This window comes from Strix uralensis, chromosome 9, assembly GCF_047716275.1.
Source record: "Strix uralensis isolate ZFMK-TIS-50842 chromosome 9, bStrUra1, whole genome shotgun sequence".
Lineage (NCBI taxonomy): Eukaryota > Metazoa > Chordata > Aves > Strigiformes > Strigidae > Strix > Strix uralensis.
The window spans coordinates 3,095,665-3,111,333 of NC_133980.1; the positions used below are offsets into that span (position 1 = coordinate 3,095,665).

General features: G+C 41.9%; 1 protein-coding gene across 1 annotated transcript in view; it reads right to left on the minus strand.

Annotated features, from left to right (window-relative positions):
• KPNA4 (karyopherin subunit alpha 4) overlaps window positions 1–7,427 on the minus strand; it is a 28,955-nt gene extending 21,528 nt beyond the window's left edge. The window contains exon 1 of the mRNA XM_074878440.1: window positions 7,072–7,427. Coding sequence (XP_074734541.1) covers window positions 7,072–7,140 — 69 coding nt within the window. The 5' untranslated portion in view covers window positions 7,141–7,427. The remainder of the gene's footprint in view (window positions 1–7,071) is intronic.
• Between the last annotated feature and the right edge of the window lie 8,242 nt (window positions 7,428–15,669).

A 15,669-nucleotide genomic window follows, 5' to 3' on the forward strand; every position in this document is an offset into this window, starting at 1 on the left:
AGCCCAATAAAGTGCAGCCTAGGATTCACCAGCAAAGACACATATCCCACCTGACTGATGAACAGCAACTCTGAAGAACAGAGTTGAAGGCAAGAAGCTCTCAATAGTCATTTATCTGTGCTCAAAGTGCCACTGTCTTCCTGGAGAAGTTGAGGCACTACTGGATACCACCCACCATTTAGAGGCTTTGGAAAGATGCTGCAACTTTACAACTGGCTTATCACTACATGCTCTTGCTCTCAGCCTGTAACGTAGTGCTCAGTGTAGTTCCTCCAAAGTCTACTAACCTGGCATATTCACAAAGAAAATAAAACGAGGAAAATCTCCGATAAGAAGACTCCAGAATTGTACCAAGCCCCCAGTGATCTCACTAGACTGTTAATTAAACATCTTCCCCATCCACAACTTTTACTGCAACCTAACAAAATAAACATACCTATCAAAAAGCTGTACTGCAAGAAGGATTCTTCTTGCCAGACTTCAATAATGATGTTACTGGTCACAGAAAATCCATTGCTGAGCAAGACCCAATGTACATTTTCAAGGAGGAAAAGACCTGAGTTGCTAGAACACCAACTATAAAGGGACATTAAGCTGTAATGAATATTAAAAAGTGATAGTTACAATTACTAGTGAGCCCAGAAGATGTATTCCAACTCAGGCAGTAACACACCTTCAGGACAAGCACATATGTGTGCATGTGTGTGACAGATACAGGGAGAATTGAGCAAGACCAAAACAAATCCTCCAAGAAAAAAAGATGTGTCATTCAGAAGTTTTTTTACTTGAAAAAAAAAATCATATATGCGGTTGATCAGACTTTAAAAAATCCTCAAACTCCATCAACACTCTGCTGGAGCAAGACAACTGTTCTTCCTCCAGACATAAGGTGACAGGCCCTTGGTTTTAATTCCTGCCTGCTTCTGAAGAGGACCTGCGTACGTTGGACTCACAAAAGCCTTCACATGAAAGACAAGCAACCAATGAAGTCACTCCTAAGAACAATTTACCAAAATAGGGCTCCACTAAAATAATTTTCTGTGTAAACAGTAGTTGGTTGACAAACTAGTGATTACGGGTCAACCTGTCATGGCTCTTCCTCCTAGGAAGAGAAAATGCACAACAAATAAGAACTGAAGTTAGCTCTGTCAAGGGGTTCATCATCACCTCAGCCTAGAAATGGAATAGATAGTTTAGAGAAGCTAAAATGACACACAGACTCAAGATCAACTTGTGTTGTCTTCTGGAAAACAGCTCCAATGGCAGAAACCTGGGTATAACAGTTTCTTGGCAAGTGGCATTGTAAAACTAGATTCTCCCTTCTGTTTTGTGTAAGATATGACTTGATTAAGACTTCTCCAAATCAGTTCTCAGCCTGCACTAACACAGATGTGAATAGGAAACCCATCTCAACTTAAAAGTTTCTAGAAACAGAATTCAGACCGGTCCTTGGAAAGCATTCCAGTTTAAAAGCATGCAACGCTTCAGTATGAATTCATGTGGCTCTTTCAGTCATTGGATCCTGTTTTTCATTCGCTACATCAAAAATCAAATGATCAAATCTATTTCCGTCAGCCTATGATTGCTACCCCTCCATCCTCCTTTTTTCAATTATATTTAGCTTAAGTTTTATCTAAGGGCTATTTTCTGACCATTAGTCATTACTGAGCCCTTCAGCTTACCATTAAAATCTTGTGTTAGCTGATGCCTGCAGGATCCTGATACATTCTAGGGTTTTTCAAAACAACACCAGAAACAAGAAATGTTCTACACTCTGGAACAGCTCAGATCTATTGGCCCTTTCCAAGTACGCCAGCATATACGTGGAGCTTGTGCTCAGCTGATGTATCCTGACCCCTCTTCCACTTCTTTCTCTGAATCACTGCTTCTCAGAAACTCAGACCCTATCACGCACATAGCCTGTCTTTACTGTTCATGGAGTGGTTTGGGTTTGGGTTTTTTTTTGCTAATATGAAATATTTCACTCCAGTAGCTCTGTTTATGCACCTACAACAGGAAGGTCAGACAGCATACAAATAATGGTAGAACTTCACCTATTCCTCTCCTTCCAGTGAATGGTTCTTGAAGGCACATTGTTTCTGTTGTGGAACTGAAAAGGCAACAGTTTCTTTAAAGCAGAGCTCCTGGAGCCATCTTTCCTTCCTAGAAAGTTGCTACTCCATGCTAACACTAGTTTGGTCTATGGTTCAAAACACAACCAAAACCAAACCAAACAAAAAACCGCCAAAACACAAACAAAAAAAACCCAAAGGGGGTACATGTATGTGCAGAAACAGACTACTATTTACCTCCAAAATTTTCAATTATTTTCTTTTTAAAACACCACTTACTATGGCCCTGTGCACAGCCTGCTTACTCACTAGACTCAAAGTACCCAGGCTGCAGACCACAGTTGCAGAAGACTAGTTTACAACCCAGAACATTCAGTGCAGTGACCAGAGCAATGACTAAGAAACTGTCTTGTCCTTCACAGGTATAAAAGGTACTGGACTACAAAACAAGGCAAGAACCCTTCAGAAATATATGCAAGCTCACATTTGGATATGGTAAAAATCCATACTCTTCACATGGTGTTTAATCAAGTGATTTAGGCCTTCCTCTTACCCCTCATTTCCCCCCTATACTAATCCTAGCTCATTAGCAAACTGGAGCAATAAAGTCTACTCCCAAGATCACTGATAAAAATGCTATGGGATTTTAAAGCCAAGACAATCTCTACAAGATACCACCAGAACACACATCTCTGCAACTATTCCCCCTTCAGAATTATAACGGGACTCGGTTACAAATAAATAAAAATCAATATGACATTGCACATGCTGTCATTCTAGTTTTTCCTGGAGAAGTCAAATAAAATGGCTTATACAAATAAATATCTAAGCACAGTTTTTAAATGACAAAATGTATCAGCTTCACTGCAGAACTACAAGTCAGCTTAAAGGAACCTATTTTTAACTAACTCAATGAAATTCCTGCTCTCCTCCATATTTGAATCCCAAGCAAACTACTTTGTGTGAGATATAGAAAAGGTTGAAAAGCTTCTAACTACCCGTGATATCCAGTACATCTCATAACATTACCTTTCCTTCAATCCCCTGCAGCTTCCTTGGTGTTCTCAGATATACTGCTAATAGTACAAGGCCAATGAACGCTACTGGCAACTCTTAAAATCTTGACATTGCTGATCTTAAAACATCTAGATTCAATGGCTGCTCCAAAATTAGTTTTGAAGTACTCTGCATTACAATATTATCACCATTTCACATCATGCGTCTCTCAATTACAGAGCAGAAGTATCTATTTGACACTTCTCCTGTGCTGGCACTATTAAAGCAATTCTTAATCTCTCACCCAGCAACACAGGCAAGTCGGGGAAGAAAAGGCCAGCAGAAACTCATCAGCTTCTTCCAGTATTTCCAGAGAAATAATATGCATGAAGTATTTTTTATTTCATTTCAGAAAACCTAAATGTCAGTCAAATTTGAATGCTGCAGCAGGCAACAGTCACCAACAGAAAACGAAATGTTGAATCGCCTGGTAAAACAAAATGAAGCAAACAAAAAAAACCCCACCCAAACCTTCTCTTCAAACCTTCCCAGAAAGCAAGGCTATACTCAAGACCTCTGACATGCAGTCCTGAACAGCAGTTACTCAAACGCAAACTGTTGATAAAACTACATCTATTGCAGACACAAGGAACAATTTTTGCACTTATCTTGGCCTTTGTATAGTAAAGGTCAAGTATTTGATTCCAAGGTCTATGGTACTACAATGAAAAATAAATGTCGGAAAGAAAATTGGGTATCATCACAGCCATACCCACAATAAACAGAAAAAACAGCTCATCCTTTCTTATTCAAGAAAAAAAAGCCCAAGTAAAACCTATTTCTCACTGAAGACACAAGATGAAAAAAAAAGTTACCTTAAGTAGCTTTCCTAGTAGATACACATTGGCATAATTTTGTGTAAGAGTCTAGATAAGCACCTGTTTAAGATTTTGGTTCTGGATGTTAAAAGTGTGACCACTTCTGCAGTTCTGTAAGGCTAGCTTTTTTTGTGCTGTAACAATACTAATTTCCGCCCCCCCACCCCCCAATGCTAACTCTTAAATCTTGGAAGACCTTAACAGAATGCTGCACATACGAGGCTAGAAATCTTCAACATGAGAGATACTGCCTTAGATTAGCTACAAATTGCTGCTCTCGCAGCACAAACTCTTCCAATATTAAAAAGTCTATTATACTGAGCACTATAACAAAAAAAAAAAAGACAAGGAAGTATTTTATATTTCTGGTCACAATGAATCCCTCTATTCCCAGTGTTGCCACCAATCTGTCATCTTAACACACATGGCAGCAATTGTTTACAACATAACATGTCCAGGCATGCATGTTTACCCAATACTTAAGCATATGAAGGAATTTTACTAAGCATCTTATGTAAAACAAGTGTGTGTGTTTTGGTTTTTCTTCCCCCCCTCCCCCCTTCAAGGCCAGAATTTGCATATTTAGAAACACATTGATATGGACTGGAAAAATCAAAGTCCAACTTTAACTCATTAAGTATCCAAGAAGCTAAACATACGCTTAGCACTTTAGGAGATGACAAAATGCAGGGAATTCCCTGTCTTTTGTAAAATATACAATAACCTTCTGTGAAGATGTAAGACCTGGAAGCTGAGTACAACATGACAGCAACCGCTACCTATATAACTATCAGTGGACTGATTTGAGCAACATGGCATCATCTATGTACCACTTTTAAAAAGTTTGTAATTTGCAACATGGCAACTCTTCACAAGCTCTAGAAGTATCTATTAATTTGGGATTCACCAAAACTAGAGTGATTTATTCTTTGTCTGCTGATGGCAAATGGATGTAAACTGTCATGGAAAAGGAAAAAAAAAAAAAGATCACCATTTTGTAAAAGAAACCAATGGCTAAACACAGTTTCAGCAGAGATAAAAAAGGGGAGGAGTGAAGGTGGTAGGAGGAGGGAAAGAGATAAAGATCAAACGGTGGCTTCCTATGTCAAGTAAATCAGCATCTTTCTGCTAAAAGCAACACAGGAATACAGGTGTTATGACCTAACTGAATACTCATTAGCAACTGTTGCTACCATAGGATACTTGGCTATAAGTGGACATTACCAACAACTCTCACAGTAATGAAAAATGTGATGTGTAAGCAGTTAATGAGCAAGAATGATAGCCATAAGCCTGAGCTATTGTATGAAAAATAGCCATCCACGGTAGTTATTTTAGGTACCAAGCATATGTTCCAGGATTTGTTGGATAGATGTCAATATCTAAAATTTAACATGGCCGAGCAGTGGGTTTTTTTCACTGTGCAAAGGCCATTTAAGTGCATCAGCAAATTCAAAAAAATACTGAAGAGATTACCTGCTTCCTGATACACACACACGTGTTCTTTTTGCTTGCATGTGTTCATCTTGAACCTTCCCTGCTTTAGCCAACTTACCTTAAAACTCAGTACGCAGGCACCAAAGGAGAGAAAACGCAGATGAATTCCAACCTGTATTTTCCCATTAATTTCATTTTTTGTTATGATAGCATACGCTTTACTGTGCGCCTTCCTAAAGATGGCTTTCTTGTACAGTTGTCTATTGACTGATAACAGAACAATTTATACAAAAAACAAATTAACATCTAAGGCAAGTAGTTACTAAAAAGCTAACAACCCTATTAGTAAACAGAGCAATCACGGCAGTAATTATTCCCACATCCAACATTTTTGGCATCAAACTTTATACATAACTGAATAATAAACCGTTTTATTGATATACTTGGACAACTTAAAAATCAAGGTGTTACTGACTTCCAGATTACCCAAACGGGAAACTTGGCAGATGTTTTAATGAACGACAGCAACATAAATTGCATCTTTTACTTTTGAAAAAGAAGTCCTGTATAATTGTCTTTACATGAAAGATTAGAGTATTATGCTAATCATAAGAACGTATATTGAGGCTAGTGAAAGACAGAAATGAGACTGCCAAAGCCCAGTTCTTGATCAAAATCCTATACTGACAGTATTACGATGCTCAGGTTTACCCAGTGAGCACTGCTGGCCAAGTGTTTATGGGTGAGGATTGATACCTAATTTTACAATTTGAATATTTACTAAGGAAACCCTAAGTTAAATTTTCTCCTCTGCTGTGTTGAGGAAACACCTTCACAGCTCAAATAATATATGTAGCAATCCAGACACCAAAAAGTTTAGAGGCTCCATTCTACAAGCCACAGCTGTTCCCACACTCAACTAACTGAACAGTAAAATAGTAACAATCGCCCTGTTAAAAAAAAAAAAGTGGGTTTGGTTTTTTAAATAATAATCTTTACTATAAAGCGTAGGCAATAATTAATTCATCTATTCACTCGAGAATCTTACAGAGGCACACAGCATAACACCCAGCTGGGCCGTAATCCCTGACTCAGGCTTTTAGGGGCTACTCAGCGCGAAGAGTGATTATTAAGTACGAGAAATTACAGCAGAGGCATCGGAAAAGACGACTGCTGTCGTAGGCGGCAAAATACCGAGGCCCCCCCCCCCCTCAAATCAAGCAACCGGCTGTACTGAACTACCCCAAATAACCGCCCTCAACGCGAGGCCGGGGCCGGCCTGCCCCGCGGGGCAACCGCCCCCCCTCCCCACCCCTCAACTGCTGCGGCCGGGAGGCGGCGGGAGCCCCCGGGGCCGGGCAGGCGGCGGCGGCCGTTGCCCCCCCTCAGGCGCGGCGCTCCCGCCTCCGCGCGGCGCCCAAAGGCCCGGCCGCGCCCGGCCCCACCGCGCGGCCTCCCCCTTCTTCTTCTTCTCCTTCTTCTTCTTCCTCCTCCTCCTCCCTTCCCTTCCTTCCCTCACTGGGCGGCGGGGAGCGGCGCTCCCGCCTCTCGGCGGGGCGGGCAGCGCAGGCCGCGGCCCCGCCGCGGGCCCCTCGCCGGCGGATTAGGAAAGACGCCACACGGCGGCGGCGGCCCCCTCCCGCCGCCATGGCCGGCCGGCCCCTCCCGCGAGGCGCCGCGGCGGTTACCTCCAGGTCGCGGCCTTTGTTCTTGAAGTTCTTCAGCCGCTGGTTGTCCAGTTTCTCGTTGTCGGCCATGGCGGGGGCGAGGGGAGCGGGGTGCGGGGGGAAGGTGGGAGGGAGCGCGGCTCCTCCGCCTCCTCCCGGGCCCGTGCCCCTGCCCGAGCCCGCCGGGGCCCCCCCCTTCCCGGCGCCGCTGCGGCCGCCGAGCCCACTCACGCCTCGACGCCGGGTGGGCCGCGGCCCGCGTCGGCGAGGCGAGGAGGAAGGCGGCGAGAAGCGAGGCGAGGAGGCGCCGGTGCTGCTGGGGCCGGCGCTGCCCCCGGCTGCCGGTGGCCGAACGTGCCGGTAACGAGGAACGGCGCGAGCGGGGGAGGGGAGGGGAAAGAGGGACAGCCTCGCTCTGGGCCGGCCGGCCGAGCCCGCCGATTGGCTGCGGGGCCCGAGCCCGGCGGCCAATAGGAGAGGGGAGGCAGAGGGAGGGAGCTGCGCGGGGCTGTGACGCGCGCGGTGACGGCGCGCGGGGCCGGGCGGGGGAGGGGAGCGGCCCCTTCGAGGTGTTTCGGCCGGTCCCCTCAGCCGCCGCCGCCATTTTGGGTGGCGGTTTTTTCCGGGCCGGGAGGAGGAGGAGCGGCGGGCGGCCGTGCCCTCCCCGCCCTCCGGGGTGCTTGTGCCCGCTGTTTTCTCAGCCGAAAGTCAACAACGGGTTATGCTTCGCCTCACACTCCACTTTGCGTTCGCTCCCCTCAGGGGACCGGAGGCATCGCCTCGCCCCGCGCCGCTTGACTGCCAGTTAAAAAAAATAAAATAACGGGGTTTTTTTCGGGTTTTTTGGTTTTTTGTTTTTTTAAATCTGTTCTACCTGCGGCCGCAGGACGGCAGGTGCCCGGGCTGCTCCGGGGCGGCGCGGAAAGGACGTGCCCGGCCCCCGCGCCACCTGAGGGGAGAGGAGAGAGGCGGCGGCCCGGTACCTTGCCGCTGTCACGCCGGTGAAGTTTCAGAAAAGTACTTGGTAAAGACTGAGTAAAAGGAGTCGCTGCAGCTGTCAAGTTTGGCACGGTCCAGATTTTAATCCAAACCACTTTTCTTTACTTGACTTTGGCCCTAAGCATAACCGATTTTGGAAAGAAAATTAAGTAGGGCACAGGATACAGCAGCAGGTATTTTGACAGCCTCTTTGGAGACACGGGTAAGCTCTCCCCAAGAATTAACACCATGTGTACGCAGATTCTGCAGGATTCTGCTGTATTGGGCAATATTCTCATTTATGCTGCACAGCAACTGTGGACCAAGTTCACAAGCAAGAAATAGTGGGAATATTTCTGATAGGGATCAGCATTGGGTGCAAAAGTATTTTTTTAGGAAGATCAGATTTTGTGGATCTTTCTAGTTTCTTAGCATGATAAAAAGAGGCCAAAATGGCTTATTTGGGTCCAAAATACGTTGCTGTCATCATTTGGACTCTGCTATCTCAGAATTTTTTACAGGCCAATGTCTGATTATGACAGGTTTAGTGGCAGTGGGTTTTGGCAAGTAATTGCTGTAACTCATTGTCAGGTGATGTAGGTGGACGCTGTTTCCAAACTAATTATGAGCTTTCACCAGATTGGCTTCTCACATTTGAGTATAGTCATCAGTGTTATATCAGTGTTTGTAAACTCCCTTCTGGGACTTAAAGCTTCCTTCCAGGGTGCTTTATAACAAGCAACATTACCTGCGTGTTACGCAAACTGTGGTGAGTTGCAAAATGTCATCCCTGAATTTGCATTGAACATACCAGCAAAGGGAATTGATGCCATGAAAATTCCATAGATGTGCTTTGTTTGAACATAGGTTGAGATTTTATTTACGCCAAATACCGTGGCAATCAGAGAATGTCACTGCCTTTATCCAGGTATATCCTAACTATAAAAAATTACATATCAGGAATTCACACCTGATAAACTATTGCCTCTTGACAGTGACTCTTCAGAAATACAAAAGAAATCTCACACTTCTATTGCTTTTCTGTGATGCAGGTGATTAGACTACAGAAAGTTTCTGAAAAGGTAGAGAGCAACAATTGCCAGAAAAACAAAGTGGTTTACTTACAAAATATCCAGTTTGTTTGTTTGTTTGTTTTCTCAAAGCTCACTTGGTAATGTCTGTGACATTTGGGACTCAAATTTAAATTGTGAGGAAAATACGCTCCGAGTAATACTTGATCCTTCCGGTCTTCCACAATATGAGGAAAAAAAGCTGCTATCCAGACTGTTTAAGCTACCCTAGTTAGTATTTATTGAAATAAAGTAAGGAGTATTGAAAGAGATAGATACACTTGCAGAGTAGAGGGGATGGTAAATTTTTTCCAGAAAATAGTACCTCTGCGCATACCTAGAAGCACTCACGGGAATGTACACTGCCCTGATCCAGCATGGAGTTTGTACTCACGCTTAACGATTGGAAAAGTTAAGTCAGGGGTTGTGAGGATTCCTCTCTGTTAAGTCCTGCATGTTGATAGTGCTCTTGCTTCATCAACAGCTTTATGATTTTCCGTGATACTTACTGAGAAAAGTCAAAGCTACGATGGGAGATGCAGTCTCCCAAGTGTAAGCCGCTCAGAGACTTACAAAACTTGACTTAGTTCTTTGTGAAAACACAACCATGATGATCTTTCAGATCTTTACGAGCTGCTGTGTGTTTCATCTCCAGGAGATTTTGCAGAGCATGAGGCTCCTTTCTAGATAGAGTTCTCATGAAGGCTAAAAGTGACAGAAGTCTGAGTCACCACAGCCACATCTATTGCATAAATGTAGCAGCAATGTCACAGCAATATGAGAAGGGTAAATTAGTCAGGGTTAATTGGTCCTGATGGTGTTCCATGTAGGCATAGCTACTTGTCTACCAATATGTAAACCGTTTTGTTCAAAGCCAGTGTAGGTACAGCAACCCCTTCACATTGCAGTCTGGATATACAAAAAACACATTTTCTTGGCACAGCTATTTACTTTTTAAAAAGTAATGCAGTTTGTCCATTTGACAATATTTTAAAAGAGTACTTAGAGAAAAAGAGCATCTCTTTAGCTAGCGCTTTTACTCATTTTGGTTGGTATCACAACACAGCTGCCTTTAGAAAACAGGATATTATAAAAGTACAACCACCCCAATATCATACCTCACTGTTTCAAAATTAATGTATTTCAAATCAATGCTGTCATTTCAGAAGGAAGCCTTTAGTAAAGAAACAAGAAAAATATTAAAATAGTTAACAAGTAGAAATGTGTGAAGTCTTGGAAACAAGAAATTCTATCAGCATGTTCAATTTTAAATCAGTTGAACAGAATTGGCAGGTCATTTCTCATTGCTTTTAGCTTCTGCACTCATTGTTTAAGGAAATGATCAGTAGGTAAAATATTTTGCGTTACCAAATTGGAAATCTCTTCTATTTGCTATGGCTTTTGTTACGTTGAGTTTATTTTATAGCCCTGTATTTACATCTGAATGGTTTGAATGAACTGAAGGAAAACTCCCTACTTTTGATTTGATTTTCAGGCATATTTTAACACTGCTTCCTTTTGTGATTAAAGCTTGTGTTGTATGTTTCATGGGGACGTGCAAAATCCTTCGTATTTTTTATTCTCTGTCATCTTTGAAATCGCCCTAGCTGCACATACCTATTGTAATCACACAGCTGATGTGATGGAAATAGTATTACACTGGCTCTAATACTTTTTGCCGAACCACAGCTTTTTATGTAATAAGGGTATGAAATCCAGAAAGAGATACCTAAAAATAACAAAAGCTTAACTAATAACTATTACAAAAGATGTGAAAATTCAGGATGCAGCACTATGAATCTATTATTCTGACTGGCTCATCTAGTTGTACATTTAAACTTCAGCTCCTTCTGAGGAAGTTATGCACTGATGGAAGGAAATGTGAGATTTTAACAAAAATATAAATAAAAGTATTGAAAAATTACTATTACATAATAGCATAAGTCATTGGTCTCAAAATTAAAAGGTGTTTTACAGATCTATCTGTAATTTGACTGTTAGTTGTAGTGTCACTTATTCCTTTGAGGAATAATTGTGGTCTCCCTGAGAAATAGTTTTGCCAAATGAGTTTTAAAATTTTGCGGCCCCAAAAAGGTTTTTTTTGTGAATCAACCTCCTAAAGCACAACTGAGGCTCTGTCTCAGCAGAAAATGGTTATTAATAATGAAATTGGGCTCTAGTACACTGGTACTAGCATGTTACATTCCTGACTGTGTCTCGTGATTGTAACTAGTCAGGGTATGAAGGTAAAAAACTAAATGGCATCTAAGACTCAACCCAGAAGTTTACGAAATGAAAGAAAAACCATTTTGTCCCACCACTGCTCTTCTCATAGCTACGTTTTCCATGTCTTTGCTAACCCAAACGTACACACTGATGCCTGCAAGCAGTTGGTTCTAATTGCTGTAAGGGGCCTCAGACAAGAATGCACCCAAGGACATAATTTTTGCAACTATGATGGGCTGAGGAGGGCAGAGACACCAGCAGACACCTGTGGTAATCAAAAATAAGAAAGCTGGGAAACTACAGATAGAGCAATGAGCCAAGACAAGGCCTTATAGGAAAAGAAAAAACACAACTTGGAGTTCATGGGAAGGACACTAAGAGACACCTCTTCAACAACCACTAGGGACTACCACAGACCACCGAAAACCCCCATGGAAGCCCCTCAGAGACCCTTCCCCAGATTTTAGTATGCTTGCGCGATGTATTAACATATGCATTAGATCCTCTGGAACTAGGTGTGTACTTCTTGGAAATTACATGAATGCTCATTTCTTTTATTGTATGTAATAAGTGTGCTTTTGTCTTTCGGCACGCACGTTAGGTGGAATTATCCCTCGTGCATCCAGCGCTGCAGTAAAGAATGCCTGCCTTCTAAAACATCAAACTAAGTCTTAGGGGGGTTCTTTTGAGATGGTATTTTTTTTGTATTAATTTTTTTTATTAATATAATGTACGGTAACAACACACTCATCCCACCTCTACCACTTCCCACGGCCACCACGCTTACCACTGACTGGTGACGTAGCACGAGGTTTGGGAAAGATGGAATCAGAAAGCCAGCACATTCCCCAGCGACCAGAACTGACTCAATGCCCTAACGAGTAACAATGACCTTTTAACGAAGTCATCTCTCTGTTGACCTTCCCTCTGTGTTCTTGGAAAAAGATTGACAGAGACAAGGGTCTGAGCAATAATCATGTTATTTTATGAGTAACCATTTCAAAATAACTGAGAATCACCTTGGAGAATCTTCCTTCAAATCCAGACCTGTCTTAAAATCACATTGCTGCATCATCAGATCTAACATACCCTTCTGGTGTCCATCGTTTTCTTACTCTGTACCTTCGTATGAAATACAAGACCATGTTTCGCTCTTACTAAATTATGTATATTCGGAGGAAGACTATCCTTCAGTGGTCTTTGATCTGTAGTTTTGATCTGGTATCATCTGAGGAATAATTTATAGTGTGACTTCAGTGAAGACATAATCAGAGATTAATCAAGTGCATTTTGTTTAACTGTAGTCTAATTAATCTGTTTAGCTCTCAGAGGAACAATTACCATGCTGTTCTTGTATTGGTTCAATTTTACCTCAGATCTGCAGTGCAAATCTCCCAACAGTCAGAAGGCCAATTTTGAAGAATAGACCAGTTCCCTTCTGAATTCTTGATCTTGTGGCATTGGGCTGTCTTTAAAAAAAAAAACCACAAAACAACCAGATATTTTGATTTTAAATTAGTTTCTCCTAGAAGGATATGTTTGGCTAGATGTTGGTGCCTACAACATAATAAATTATGCATATAATACAAATTCTCTTGGTATGATAATGTTCAAACTTCACATGATATTACCATACAAAGCTCTGTAGCTTTTGATATTTTTCCATATTTCTCAGATTGGAAAATAATAGTAAAGCAAATACAAAGATGTGAATTGGCTCTACTCACCTTCTGATCCTTCAAGCAATAACAGGAAAGATACTGAGTGCTGCCTTAACCTCTCATTAAAGAGTGGTTCTAAATTATTGGCTCCTGGCACCTGAACATAGAGTAGCTGGAGGTGGTTATAATTTGTGTAGGATTTGAGCTGTCTGGCAATGTATAGGTGCTAGAAAGGAGATACCATTTGGCAAGGAGGAATTTTTCTCCACAATACAAGTTTCCAGTTGATGCAAGGAGTCAATTTTGTCACTTTTCAAAGTTTCTGACACAGAGGATATGCTGCATGGACATTGTACTCAGTGATACAAAAATTCTGGCTTGCCAAGCAGCTACATCAGAGGGAGGCCACTCTGATTTCAGAGATCACTTGGACGTCTGAAGAAGAAAAAAAAAAGAAAAAGGGCAAAATATGTATGTTTGAAATGGCTTTTAGCCACTGTTGGCCCTTCCATATATGTATACACAGCTAGATAGATTTGTCTTGCAAATAGTTTTCAAACAGGTAACATGTTTATAATTTGTGAACTTTGCGCTTGATTATGCAATTAGAAATGTGTAATTATCAAGTTATTTTGATGTCGTGGTCTAACCCCAGCCAGCATCTAAGTACCACACAGCTGCGTGCTCATTCCTCCCCCACCAGAGGATGGGGAGGAGAATCGACAAAAAAGTAAAGCTTGGAGGTTGAGATAAGAATGGTTTAATAATGAAAATAAAATATAATAATAATAGTAAAATATAATAATAATAATTGTAATGGAATATAATAAAAAAGAGACAGAGAATTAAAACCTGAGGAAAGACAAGTGATGCCCAGTGCAATTGCTCACCACCTGCTGAGCGATGCCCCAGCAGCCATCCGCCCCCAGCCAACTGTCCCCAGTTTCTATACTGGGCATGACATCCTATGGTATGGAATAGCCCTTTGGCTAGTTGGGGTCAGCTCTCTTGGCCATGCTCCTCCCAGCTCCTTGTGCACCTACTCACTGGCAGAGCACGGAAACTGGAAAATCCTTGACTTAGGATAAACGCTACAACTAAACCATCAGCATGTTATCAACATTATTCTCCCACTAAATCCAAAACCCAGCGCTGTACCAGCTACTAGGAAGAAAATTAACTTTATCCCAGCTGAAACTTGGACACTTGAAAATCTCCTTCAAGTAATAATGTAAATTGATCTGAAATCTTTTGCTAATATATTTTGCCCTAAACATACATTTAGGTAAAATGAGTTACTGTAAATGGCTTTTCACAGCATGTAAACCTATCTCCCTAGTATCAGAAACAAAACATTATGTAAAGCTGGGAAGATTTGTGTTGCACATAGAAAAATTCTCATTAATCCTGGAATTTATAAAAATGGAATAGCTAGTATTAACAAAAAGTAGACCACTGGACTGCTGGTGGGATATTTTATGATAATCTTTCATCTGGTATGCAAACACAGGTATTTGTTTTCATTTTACACAGAGCGTCTCCAAGTCTGGAGTGCAACTGTTACTTGCTGGGCATTGAAACAGCCATATCAAATAATACCTAAACTTAAACTGGGGTCAGCTGTGGATGTTGTACTAGGTGACAAAGACGTAAAAAACTGTCACACACAAATAGTAAATATATAAAATTGAGCTTCACAGAACAGGGGCTTTGTTTTCAAAGGGACATTGTTACAAACAGTAACTGATGTAAGATTGAACAGGACCAATCCAAGTAAAGCACCGTGGTTTGCTTGGACTCCTTTAAGCAACTCAAGTTTTTTTGCACTTGTTTTCACTTTTCCCCAAAGCACTCTGCTGTATCTCCTCAACATGAAAAGCCTTTTCTAGAAAGAGCCAGAAGTGCTGACAGATTTTTTTCTGCTGAAGGAGCGGGCAGGTGGAGGCATAACGATCCCAGAGGCAAGTCAGCACAGAGCCCTGAGCGGGAGATAGTGCGAACCCCACACCACGTGGCAACAGGTCAGCAGCAGCAGATGCCACGCTTGCATTTCAGACTTCCCCTGCTGAAGTAACAACCACCACAGGCTGCTTTCAGGGGAGATGACTCAAAGACATACTTTTGCATTCTTTAAGGTTAAATCTAGGAGAAAAATGGATTTCTGCTCTCTGAACACTATTTTTCCATTTAGTCTTATGTCACTGTGTTAGAATAATTTTTTCAGGTGTGCCATTAAGCAGCTACTACCTCTAGGATGTCGCCTTTTAGCACAGTGCTGGATTTTGTCTGAGCCTCTATATTCTCTTCAGCTGTTTTCTTACTTTACCCATTTAAACTGCTTGAGCCAGATGGTAATTTTTTCTCTCAGAAAACGTTCACACAAAGTTGAAATTCCTTCCTGAGCAAGTGCTTTGTTAGCTGAGTCTCAATTAGTTGCTCAAATATGCTTTGCCCCAGTTGTATGCCATTTTGTAACAAAGGGCTGTACGCTGACTATCTGCAGCATCTACAACAAATCCTGCTATCGCCGCTGACATTTCCTTTACTCTTTCTGTTGTCTAGAGGAATGTGAAAATAGCAGCATGATGGACCATGCACTGACAATACATCTGGTGTGGATGCAGAGCTAGAAAGACATAGTAATGCTGCTATCTTCTTGGATAAATTATTAACTCCTAAATTAC